This window comes from Rosa chinensis, chromosome 6 (genome assembly GCF_002994745.2).
Source record: "Rosa chinensis cultivar Old Blush chromosome 6, RchiOBHm-V2, whole genome shotgun sequence".
NCBI lineage: Eukaryota > Viridiplantae > Streptophyta > Magnoliopsida > Rosales > Rosaceae > Rosa > Rosa chinensis.
This window is the reverse complement of record NC_037093.1, coordinates 16,376,416-16,389,687: the sequence shown is the minus strand read 5'-3', so window position 1 is coordinate 16,389,687 and position 13,272 is coordinate 16,376,416. Positions and strand designations below refer to the sequence as shown.

Sequence of the window (13,272 nt, the reverse complement as noted above, 5' to 3'; positions counted from 1 at the left end):
CTTGGAAAAAAATTAATGAATTTGTTAAATCAATCATGGCATTTTATTCAAATAAATGAAATTTACAAAAGTAGCATACCTTCTTGATTTCTTCTGGAATTTTAGTACTACTCTTCAAAGCCTCTTGAACATTGACGTTAAATGTAGCTTTCTTAGATTTCTTCTCAATTCCTTTCATCATTTCCACCCTAGACACCTCCTCCTTAGATAATGTCTCATATTTGTCTTTCTGAACTGAGCAACTAGATTTGTCAGACACACGGCTACCTTGGACCATGTGTTGCATCATTAACAATTGATCAGGTTGTAGTAGTTGAGTAAACATTAAAAGCTGGTTCTGCATTTGCTCCATTTGTTGCAGCAACTGATTTTGGGTGGATTGAGATCGACACCTTGGAGTATTGAAGTACAAAATAGGTGTGACATTGCTTCCAACACCTCTTACACGACCGGAATATTCAGGCTTTTCCAAAGCCATTGCTAGTATGTCATTACTACCGGCTGTTGATATAATACCATCCTCAACATGTTTAGTCACTTCATCCTATAAGCATAAAGTTCTCATTATTGAGGTTATTGTATACATCTGTAATTAGACTATTGGAATACTAAAAACAGACAAATAAGGACTTACAATTTTATCAACACGTTGTTTCACTGCCTCATTTGAGTAGTTTCCATCTTTATCAACACGTGCTTTCTTCCACAGAACTGACCGATCAATATCATTTTGGTCACCTGAAGCCAACTTCTGCTCAATATTAAAATACATGCTCAGATTATAGTATTGCCACAAAGTTGCACCCCATAATTGTACAAACAAAATCAGAGCTTACTAGTTCTTCTTCCAATTTGGCATAACCTTTTCTAGACATTCGATGATTGTATACATAGAGAGCTCGCCTCCTTGATGCAGCTTCTCTAATTTCCTATCAAAGTCACATCCACACCAGTAATTGAATCATTCATACTGTATAAGTAAGATATATAAAATAAAACAATTTGACTAATTCATTTATTTATACATACTGCAAATTCTTCTGTTAATCGAGACTTCACAAAGGCATCCCAATGTGTTTGAAGGATGAAATCATAGCCAAGAGGTGGAGTCTTTAGCTTGTGAGGCTGATGTTTGAATTTCAATATATATGATGATGTTAAAGTGCTCTTGAATGATTTCCATGCCTTTCCAGCACTGCTTATGACATGCTTCCTACTATTCATATCCACGATGAATGCTTTCTAGTAATTGGCAGTTAAAAAAGTTCACATTTTTTGACCAAATAATGAAATACAAGCATAAAATGAAGGTGGTAAAGATACTAACCAGAACCATGTCCCATATCTTATCCTTTAAAGAAGGTGGTAACGCTTTCCAATCTTCATATATAATTGGAACAGTGCTTCGCGCCATTACTCCTATGAAACTAGCTAAATTTGATCCATGCTTGCCTTCTGGCTGTCCTTTTGTGTTATATCCAACTTCTATACGACCCTTACCGCCCCTACGATGGACCAAGTCTGACATCAAAGTTGGACCTCTCCCCTTCCTCTTGTTTGTGGCCTGGTCATCTGCATCCTCATCCGTATATTCATCATCGCATTCTAAAGGATTGTCTTTGAAGTGTTTCATCTTGGCTAGAACTGCAAGATTCTACAAACAATAACAGATTAAAGACAATGTACAAACATATAATTTATATATAAATAAATAACTCACTGCTACATGGGCACAGAAAATAAATTCAATAGCATTATAACATTTCCATTTAATAAAACATCAATTTTACACATAGGAGGGGACATATTAAGCCTTTCTCCTCAAACAAAACCGATATAGGCAAAAGCAAAACAATTAATATGCAATTAATAATATAGAAAACTTTTATATATACCACCATTATAGACAGAAGTCCATTCAAGTAGTAAATGAGTCAGATTATGAAGCATAGTGTTCGACCCATGTGCCTTCACAGTCATCTCGTACATAAACTAACTCATTCTCAGGCATTGCATCAAATAATTCAAAAGATGGCAATGCTTGAGTAAAACATGGATGATCAATTGCTGTGTCCCCCAAATTATCTTCGTTTAGCCAATCAGTATGAGGAGCTGCAAGTACTACTGACCACCTTGAATCTTTTGGATCTTTAATGTAAAATACCTTTTTCACATGACTAGCTACTGCAAAGGTATCATTCTTATGTCCGATGCTACCAAGGTTAACTAATATAAACCCAAACTCATCTGTTTTGATACCTGTTGTACTTTTCACCCAATCACACTTAAATATTGTGTGCGTGAAATCATTATAATTGACCTCCCATATCTCATGAATCGTTCCGTAGAAAGTCATGTCATCTTCTTTAGGATTTTATCTTTAGAACTGGATATTTGCATTGTCTTTGCTACCAAAGTCACTCCACTGTTTTGTTGGACATGAGAACTATCATGAGACTTCGTGTGAAAATGGCAGCCATCTATAGAATATCCAGCATACTTTTTCACTGTCTCTCAAGGCCCTTCTGCTACCCACTTCAAAGTATTAGATATGTCATTATTGGGATCAGCAAGCTCATTCTCAACCTGTGCATAATTGAATAATTATCTTCTATCACTAGTACAAAAAGTTAATCACACAACACTAATCACACAACGGAACACAAATCATCTGTTGTGTGTTGAAGTCAGTTTAATCATACAACGGTGCTGGTTGAATTCTGTTGTGTGAATGCCAACAAAGTGATAACTTTTTTATAGGAACTACATTGCACAACGGAAATTAAGCATGGTCCGTCGTCTGAGCCTTAAAAATTTAGCGGCAGATTTCCCTCCACTCTCGAGTCTTGGTTGCCTCTTGAAATCTGAAATTTGGGCTACTTGATACAACGGTGCTTGAGGTTTCCGTTGTGTGATTGAAAACTGGATGCCAAATTTTGAGGAAGCTTGCTTGAATGTCTTCCACAAGGTAAACCTAGTGCAAGTTGTAGAAATTAGACAACAGAAGTTATACTTTTCTGTTGTGTGAAGTTGGAATATAAGCTGCAACATTTTAAGCCAAAATGCTATGGGCGCGGTATATTTCCCTCCATGTGTTTGGCATTTTGATTTTTGTAGTGCACTCTTACAACAGTTTGTTAGGTTTGTGTTGTGTGAGTCACTTTAGATTTTATTTGAAGTTTAATTATACCTCCCACACTGAAACTCTCTCGACAAAACGAAATGAAACTCAGTCCTCTCAGACACACCCTAAATCTCGGTCCGCTCTCAATCTCGGTACGCTCTCAATCTCAATCCCGCTCTCACAAACCCTAAGTCTATTTGGATCCCAGTCTATTTGGATCTCTCTCACCATCCTCTCTCTCTATCTCTGTGCGAAACCCCTATCTCTCATGAAAGCTCTCTCAATCTCGATCTGCAAGTATGCAACCATGGCCGAAGCTCAAGAATCCGATCAAAAGAGTGAAGAAGAAGAAGAAGAGGAACACTATGGAAGCTGAAGCTCAAGAATCGAGCCCCCAAGATTCAAGAGGCACCACACGAGGCCACAAGTCTCTCGTGGTTGTTCCATGGCAGCCGCAGCTTGGGCTTTCACTCTCTCTCGCCTCACCGACCTGTCACTCAAGCCCCGCCACCCACAACCACCGCCGCTCTCTCGGTCTGCAACGAAGCACGCCATGTCTTCAGAGAGCTCTCCTCCTCTGATTGCAGCTCAGCTCAATCACCTCGCTCTTCACTTCCCTCTGCTCGCTAAGGTAATGCATAAGCTTCTTCAACCCTAAACTCTTTTGCTTCATTTCTACTAAACCAAAATTCGAATTGCCAGAAACTTGGAAATACCAAAGTTAAATCTCTTTTTTTTGGTTTCCGATTTCAACTCGGCGTTATTGGAATGTTGAGTCTTGCTCTGCTTTTGTTCTTCTGGGTCTGAATTTTAACTGCTAAGAATTGTTGAATGAGCCCTAATTGTGGTGTGTATGATATGCTCCAATTTTAGGTTAGAACAATCAGGACATGGCTGACACCTGTGACAAGAAGCCTAATGCCAATGCCAAGGTGAAAGTCAAGCATGGAGGTGGTGGTGGTGGTGGTGAGTTTGCCTTGCTTTTCCGTTTCTCGGTTTTCGGGTTTTTACTTTGATTTCCTTTTGCTGTGAGCTTAGCTCGGAATTTGTTACTGATTATTAGGGGGGAAGAAGAAGGAGGTGAAGAAAGAAACCGGCCTCGGTTTGACCAAGAAGAAGGATGAGAATTTTGGGGAGTGGTATTCGGAGGTATGATGTTTCTTTGAACTAGGTTGTGTTCGGCAATTTATTTGAACAAGTGTAAGCGAGATTTTTGGGTGTTGTTTTTGTTCCGTGCAGGTTGTTGTTTTCGGTGAGATGATTGAATACTATGACATATCTGGTTGTTATATTTTGAGGCCATGGACAATGGCAATATGGGAGACCATGCAAGTAAGTATACTTTTGATGTTTAGTGATGCAGTTTCATCTGTTAATTGTGTTCTTCTTTCGCTTGTAGAGCTAGTAAAAAACTATCTGGTGTCTGCATTGTGATATGCGTTTGTCTAGTGTTTAGGGGGTCGCCGGATGACTCTTTTGCCCTAGTTTTATTTCTAGCTGTCTTACCAAGTGCTACTTTTTAGTGGCATCCTTATGTAAACCCCTGATCTTGGACTACCACACATTGCACTTGTATAATTTAGTATTGCTGCCGAACTTGTGATATGTCCATCCCCAGTTTCAAAGTTATGAACTTTATCCAGTAGCTTCTAATTGAGTATTTTAATAGCTTTTGCTTGCTAATTTATCTATTCATTTGACAATTTGCCATCGTAATGTAATTCCAGCACAGCTGCTTACCTCACAGTTCTGTTGATGTGTAGGCATTCTTCGATGCAGAAATAAAGAAAATGAAGATTAAAAATTGCTACTTTCCTTTGTTCGTCTCCCCTGCTGTTCTGGAAAAAGAGAAGGATCATATAGAGGGTTTGAAACTTTGAAGGATCATATAACGGGTTTGCTGATGAGAATGTGATTGGTGAAGGTGGATATGGGATTGTGTACAGAGAGAAATGGCTGATGATTTAGTTGGGTTTTGCTATAAATGGCTGCTACGTTGAGAAAGCTTGATGATTTAGTTGGGTTTTGCTGCAGGGGACAAGCTGAGAAGGAGTTCAAGGTTGAAGTGGAAGCAATTGGTCGTGTTCGCCATAAGAATTTAGTGAGGTTGCTTGGCTACTGTGCTGAAGGTGCTCACAGGTATGTTGGTCTTCGGTTCTGATATGTTGTGTCTCCTTTTCATCAATTTTTTTTTTTTTTTCAGTTCATTGAATTCTGTTTGTGGCTTACTTATTTATCGTCTTTGCACTAATATACTTGAGAGTTTTTTTTATAGGATGCTTGTGTATGAGTATGTTGAGCATGCTTTAATAAGCTTCAAGGATGGATGTACTTCATAGCATTCATAAGGAACCTTGTAGTAATCCTGGATGTTATTAGAATTGCTTAGAATGGCCTATGTTTACCTTTCCTCTTTTTATATGAAATTAAAACCCACTCACCAGCTATTGAACTTGAGGGTACCATTTGGTGAACTGTCCTGGCTTATTTCATTCTCCTTGATTAGATGCGTTTTGACCTTCACTATCTGATTTAACAGCTCTAATGAGAAAATAAGTTTGCGAATCTGATAACCATGGTGTTCAACTACTGGTTCTGTTGTTTTATTTTACTGCACAATTTTTATCAAGCATTACAGATTCACATCATTTTTTGTGGTCTTATAGAATTAAGGAGTAAAAATTTATTTTGCAATTCAGGAGTACGCTCCTGGTGTTGTGCTTGTACCTATGGGAAGCAGGACAGGAAAACCTTTTCGTACAACAAACCTGATTGTTTTTGCACCTAAAAATGTTCCAAATGATTCTGGAAAGAATGGTTTTATCGCGTGTGGAGATGCGTTGATAGTGGATCCTGGGTGTCAGTCTAAATTCCATGAAGAGGTATGGCATGTTAGTTTGCTCTGCTGCGCCTGGAAAATGGTTTATTTTTAGCCATCATTTACCAGGTCTGTTTAAGAGAAGAAACTCTTGTAAAAGAATTAGTGTTTACAGATTTTATTGTGATAGCAGGTTTTGCTAAGACTGGAACCGGCTTTATTTTTCATCTGTTACAATTTCAACAAATTCTATACAGAATGCTTACCAGTTTAGTTCTTAACATATATCATTTTTCTTTCTGTATTATCAGCTCAGACAAATTGTAGCTGCTTTGCCGAGAAAGTTAATTGTGTTTGTTACTCATCATCATCGCGATCATGTGGATGGTAGGTTGTGTAAAACTAATAAAACTTAGGATAAGACATTGTAATTTTTATTTAAATTGATGTGCAGGTGTTTGTTCCTTTTCTGTTCCCAGGTCTTTCAGTTATTCAACGTTGCAATCCTGAGGCTACATTATTAGCACATGAAAACACCATGCGACGCATTGGGAAAGGTTGTGATTGTAACATTATGTGTATCCAGTGACTGAAAAGCCTAGGGACAAAGATAGTAATCTCAATTATGTAATTCCCCAAACTTTCCAGTATTTTTAAATGATTTTAAATTTAAAAACTAACTCTATACGAAGAGGTTAAAACTTTATTTCCTATTCCTCATTTCCCTCAGAATACTGGTCTTTCTGTACCCTCAGTTAAGAACATTTTTGTTAACTTTTAAAATATTAGAATGACTATGGTAATTGTTTAGCAAGATAGATGAATAATGTTTATGGAACTTAGGATATCAGTTTCTAATTATTACCTTTGCGCTGCTCTTTTCAAGCTCTGCTTATAACTTCTACTTCCTAAGCTCATGGTCTTATATGTTGACAGATGACTGGTCTCTGGGCTTTACTGCTATTTCTGGAACTGAAGAGATTTGCATTGGCGGTCAGCGGTTGATTGCCATTTTCTCTCCGGTAGTTCTCACTTGATTTTCTTATTCAAAAATCATATCAAATTTAAGATGGGATTTGCAATAAAGTGGGCGACCATATCACATTTCTTGTTTCTCCTCATGGAAGTGTCTTTAATTCGAACCGGTAGAAGCTCACTTGTGTTTCAGTCAAGGTAGTGCCATACTGGATGTTACTTCCGGGGGAAATATGACTGTAAGTTCATTATTTGTCCTATTTATATTGTGTCATAGTTATTTCCTATATAAGTTTCCTAGCCTAATGGATGAGTGTCATTGTGGGATTAGACCGGAAAACACATGCCCAATTTGTAGTTACTATATGCATGAAGATTTTTGTTTTTCTCCTCATTTACAGGATTACTTTCAATCAACATACAAATTTATGGAGATTTCCCCACATGCTTTGATCCCCATGCATGGGAGAGTTAACCTCTGGCCAAAGCACATGCTTTGTGGATATCTCAGGTATGAAACATAAGGCTCTCCTCTCGAACATCACACTTTGGCCTAAATGCTATTGTAAAATTACTCACCATAGCTCTGTGTCAAATGTAATCTGACATAAGAGGGTTGCTCTTTCAGGAACCGTAGAGGTAGAGAAAGTTCCATCTTGAAAGCGATAGAAAATGGAGCTGAAACATTATTTGATATAGTTGCAAATGTATATTCTAAGGTTGACCGTAGCTTTTGGATTCCTGCTACATCAAATGTGAGGCTTCACGTGGATCATCTAAGCCAGCAAGATAAGTTGCCAAAGGTAAAGGTTTCATGATAGTAATCTATTTCCTTGGCCTTATATGGTAGCAAAGTCACCTGCATGTAGGTTTTGTGTTGGTAGTTCCAATACACTTTTTGCAGCAAGCATACAACACATTAAATCCAGATTTAAACAAAGAGGCAAACACAGATGTTGATTGTTGGGGTAAACTTATCTGCTTCTTCCATTTATTCTTCCTTTCCTTCCCTTGTGCTGATTTGGACCAACTACTTTGGCATGTAGAGATCCTTCAGAGGACAAACTTGTTGAGCACTTTCTTATTGACTCGGGCATAGAGGAGAGCAAGAAAACAAAGATTATAAAGATCATCAATGGAATGGGTGAGTTGGTTGCTGTTATCTCAAGGTGTTGTGCCATTTTAGCATATGTAGTAGTTTCAAGCACCTTCTGATGCACCATGTAACTTTTTTATCATTTCAAAAGTACTTGACACAATTGTGTAGTCTTGAACCACTTGATGTAATTGTTTTTTTTTTCTCTTTGTGAAAGATTCAGTTAGTTGATGTGAAACGCAACCATTACATATGTAATTCTGCTACAGGGTTTAAAGATGAGCTGCCTGTGCCTAATGCAGACATTGTCAATTTTTTTCAAATCACTAAACAAGTTTGCATCTTGCAGGCCAATTGTGAGTGAGACATTCGAGGTTTTGTAGAAGCGAATGGCAGCTGAAGGTTAAGAGCCATCAAGAATAGGAATGTTTTTTTATTCATGTGTAGCTAGCTAAGAATGCTCTTGTTTGGTGCATTATCTTGTTACTTGAATGTATTGATGCTTGAATAATGGTACTTGAATGATATATATGGATTAGAGTATTGTTTATATGGTAATATATTGAGCATTATTCTGGACAAACATTTATATTGATATTCTTGTTGTTGTTCAAGGTTTAGTCATACAACACAATACAAAACAATGTGTTGTATGAATGTAAAAGAGTTCAAAATTGAGGCTTCTCCTACAACAGTCACTAGTTGGTACCCAATTGATTACAGTATTCACACAACGGATAACCAAATATAATTGTTGTGTGAACTAACAACCAACAACAAAAGAAAACAAAATTCTGTTGTGTGAGATTCATAACACACAACAGAAATAAAATGATCACTGTTGTCTGAGTAATCAACAGACAAGGGAGATAATTTTACTTCAGTTGTGTGTTACTTACCTCAGACAACAAATATTAAGTTATATCCGTTGTCTGTTAGTAGTCTCAGACAACAAATAATGAGTTATATCTGTTGTGTGTTATGAATCTTAGACAACAAAGAATAAGTCATACCTGTTGTGTGTTATGAATCTCAGACAACGGCAAAATTTCATCTTCTGTTGTCTGAATGTGCCGAGGCATCGCCGCGCATGCCATGCTAGGCACATGCTGCGCAGAACTCACACAACGGAAATAGGTATTTCTGTTGAGCAAACTATTATCACACAACTGTGAAATCACCGTTGTCTGATTTTTCAATCACACAACACTCACTTAGACCACGGTGAGCTTGGTCATCACACAACACAAATTCACCGTCGTCTGATGACCTTTTTGTAGTAGTGTATGTTTAAACAAAAAATAATAATAACAAATAAATAAATAAAATCTTAGCATTGTAGCTTTGAGGGGAAAGTCCTTACTTTTTGTTTCAACCAATCTTGGAAAGTTCTGTTCTGTTCATCTCGAAGCCACTTCTCACTTTTTGACTTTTTAGGATGCTGAATCTTCAACAACTCTTCATGCTCACTAAACAATTATGAAGGCATGTCAGTTAATTCCTTTTTACTTATAGCTATACATGTAGAAATATCAAACATGTTAACTAAGAAAATACATATATGCAGGTTGTGAATGTTAAAGAGTAATAAACTACCACAACATATTTAAAAAGGTGCAATTCTTACATGAGATAGGGCATAACTTCAGGTGTGTTATTCAAAACACAAAGATGTGCTTGACGCAATAGCTTTCTGCCAGGCTTATAAACACGCCCAACTGATAGTGGTGTATCGATTCCTTTCTGAAGAGTATAGGTCTTTAATGGGATTCCAACAGTACTAACATCTGATAAGAAATCTGCGCAGAACTCAATGGCTTCCTCTGCAATATAACGTTCTGCCATGCATCCCTCTGCAATATAACTAGTTAATATCAGAAAACAGGTCAAATGGCCTCAAAAGAAAAATGGGTAAAAATTGAAAAAAGTGTAAACGAAAAATGGCACATGCAGGTCTCAAAACTGTGAGCTTCGCGTTATTAGCATGACGCTTTAACTAGCTGAGCTAATATGCCCGTTGATAAGTTGGATAAGAATTAGATACAAGGAGTGAATATGGTAGTGGGATATGAGCACTTATAAAGGCTCACTGGTGTGATTCGATTCAAATTGTTAGTATGAGATGATGGCTGAAACTCTGTTTTCACTGGCATTGATTGGTCAGAGGAACCCAAGCGGTCAAATGCTTGGTCAAGGCCAAGTCAACAAGAAGAAGGTACCTTCCATTTCCATTTGAGCAATGGCAGCAACCCATTGAAACCCAGGAGCTCAATTTTGCTAATAGGAAATACTAATGCCAATTTTGTTTAATGCAAAATGACAGGTGGGTCCATATGTGTGGACTACATATCAAGAGGTGTATCATGCAGCCATGTGGGTTCATCCATCAGAAGCCATGGTGTCAATCCTGTAAGTCACACCTCTCTGTTGAAGAGGAAAGATCCCACATTGGAAAAGTGATAAATAAAATATAACTTATAAGTGGGTGGATCTCACCCAATTGTACCGAGGCCATTTGTGATTAAAACCCAACACCTATCAGGTGGTTAAGTTGGGACAATATCGGTACAATGGTGGGCCACGGGCCACACTTGTCGCTATTTAACATGGTATCAAAGCGGGTCTCTCTCCAATTGCTTCGTCATCATGGACCTGGATATAGGTTCATTCATTAATTGATTCACCAATCTCCTCTCCAATCATGGACCTAGTTTGGGTTCATTAAATTGGCCATCGGAAGTTTCCGATTGGATTATTGTCAAGTGTCCGATGTGGGCCTTGGATTGTTATGTGATTGGTCAAGTCTCTAATGTGGGACTTGTGACCCGATTTCCAATGTGGAATCGGGTTTGTCAATTAATTCCACGTGCATACCTAGAGCTAGGTTGCACGTGAGGGGGCGTGTTGAAGAGGAAAGATCCCACATTGGAAAAGTGATAAATAAAATATAACTTATAAGTGGGTGGATCTCACCCAATTGTACCGAGGCCATTTGTGATTAAAACCCAACACCTATCAGGTGGTTAAGTTGGGACAATATCGGTACAATGGTGGGCCACGGGCCACACTTGTCGCTGTTTAACACTCTCCACTTATGTGTTTATGTATGTGTGTATTTGTGTGTGTGTGTGTAACATTTTTATGGAAGAAAATGTGTTCTTAGTAATATAGGTGTACGTGTTATAGAGTTGATGGTAGTGGTAGTGAGAATAGAAACTGTGAAATGGAAAGATATTGTTTTTTTATTTTATATTGTTTCAATGTTTGCCGGGAGATACTTGTGGTATATAACTATATATGGATCAAATTTCCCCCAATGGATTATTGCAATGGAGGTAATATTAATACTGTCATGTTTTCCTTTTCATCTATGTGGATATTATGTAAGGGACTTGAATGAAGAAATGCTATGTTGACTGCTGGGAGGCTGGGAGCACATTTTCGTGACTGGTGGAAGGATTGAACAACTGAATCTGATATTGGGGACTGAATCTTACTAGAAAGATTGCGACTTTTTAGCCTTATACTTGTGTGTTTATGTGTGTTTTTTTTAATTTAATTTTAATTTTAATTTTTTTACAGGCCTGTGACAGCCATGCCATTACATATGTTCCACTTTATGACACCCTCGGTATGCTTCCTTTTCTTTTTCAAGAATTCTTAGTGCATTGTGAAATTTTCCAGTGGCAGATAGTGAACTTCAATAATGGTGGTCGAGTTTGATTAACTGAAGGGAAATCCTAAATTGTGTTAACTTTTTCCTTTTCAAAATCTGCCACTTCACCATCGTTTGTAAATCTGGATGGAGCTGTGTTCAGCGGCTGGCTGCTGAATGCTTGATAGTTGTCTATCGGAAACTACTGGACAGTAACAAGTGTTTGCTAGCTATCCACAACAAACTTTAGTAGCCAACCACCAAACATGCCAAACAGTTTTTGAATTCTACATGTATAAGGGGAAGTTTTGGGGAAAAAGTTGTGGGGGGTCTAGGGAGAAAATTGGAAGGTGCATTTTCAGTTTCACTTGAAATTTATTTGATTGACATTTCATGGTTTCTGTTGCAATGCAGTTGAGTTCATCATCAACCGTGCTGAAGTTTCAATAGCTTTTGTTCAAGAGAACAAAATCCCTGCTGTAAGTTATTTTCCAAACTATATGTTATTATCATAAGTTCATAACTAGATATTTGTTTGAACTTTGAAGCCGCAGATGTCTAATATTTTGGTACTAGAACATTCATGATCCAATTTAGTTGTAGTAAACATGATATAAATACAAAGACCAACTTGCCTTGTATACTTGATGGTTAATCTTAGTTCCTTTCCTAATATGCACTCCATTTATATAAAATTTGTTTCGCTCTCCTTTTCCTGCTTTCTAAGATCCTTACATGGTAATTTTTTCTGCAGATTATGTCAATCCTTCCAAACTGTTCTATGCATTTAAAAAGTAGGTCATATACTATTTCCTTAAATACTTCCAAATTTAAGGGCCAAGTTGTTAGGATTGTATCTAAGGTATACATCTGCGTTGTTCAGCAATTGTCAGCTTCACAAATGTTTCTAGCACTCAAAAGAAGGAAGCAGAAGAACTGGGGGTATCTTGCTTTTTGTGGGAGGAATTCTTTCAGTTGGTAACTTCTCAACACTGTTTTCTCAGTTAAGTTCTTGTTTTCAGTAAAGGATTGGCCATTAACTTTTAACAATGTAAAATCATATATTATCTTTCATTTTCTCAGGGAAATTCAGATTGTGAACTACCTCCAAAACAGAGGACCGCTGTTTGCACAATAATGTATACAAGTGGAACGACTGGAGAACCAAAAGGCGTAATCGTTAGCAATGCAGCATTAATGTCAGAAGTATTGTCAACAGACCATAGTTTCGTAACAGAGTGGTAAATACCTTAACACAGTTAACATCTTCAATTTTCTATATTTTTAACATATTGACGTTTCTGAATTAATGCTTATTCTGCCTCTTCAAAAAAAAAAAAACAACAAGAGGCAAAATAGGTCCTGTAACTTGGCACGCGTTGTTTGAGATGCAATCTGGTGATTAATTTTCACCAGGTCCTTTACCTATGTTTGGTCTATTGCACAGTTTTGAAGCATAATTCTACCTCATTTATATGTCAGAGGCAAATAAACTTGCAGAGAACATGTTTTGGTCATGGAGATTTAGTAGTTTTGTCACAAAAACGGCCATTACAAGGCCATTGTTGTTTTGGATTTTGTAGCATTATCAAAATGAAATTATT

General features: G+C 37.4%; 1 protein-coding gene and 1 pseudogene across 1 annotated transcript; both read left to right on the top strand.

Moving 5' to 3' along the window:
* Positions 1–5,108: 5,108 nt before the first annotated feature.
* Positions 5,109–8,590, top strand: LOC112170927. Its single transcript, XM_040508458.1, has 12 exons — positions 5,109–5,253; positions 5,425–5,480; positions 5,824–6,006; positions 6,254–6,329; positions 6,422–6,499; positions 6,879–6,964; positions 7,012–7,028; positions 7,111–7,156; positions 7,319–7,428; positions 7,546–7,720; positions 7,975–8,061; positions 8,363–8,590. Exons 1-11 carry the CDS (start codon positions 5,109–5,111, stop codon positions 8,014–8,016), a joined length of 1,014 nt encoding a protein of 337 aa, XP_040364392.1. The 3' UTR covers positions 8,017–8,061; positions 8,363–8,590.
* A 1,363-nt stretch (positions 8,591–9,953) lies between these two features.
* LOC121048941 lies at positions 9,954–12,913 on the top strand (annotated as a pseudogene).
* Positions 12,914–13,272: the final 359 nt, after the last annotated feature.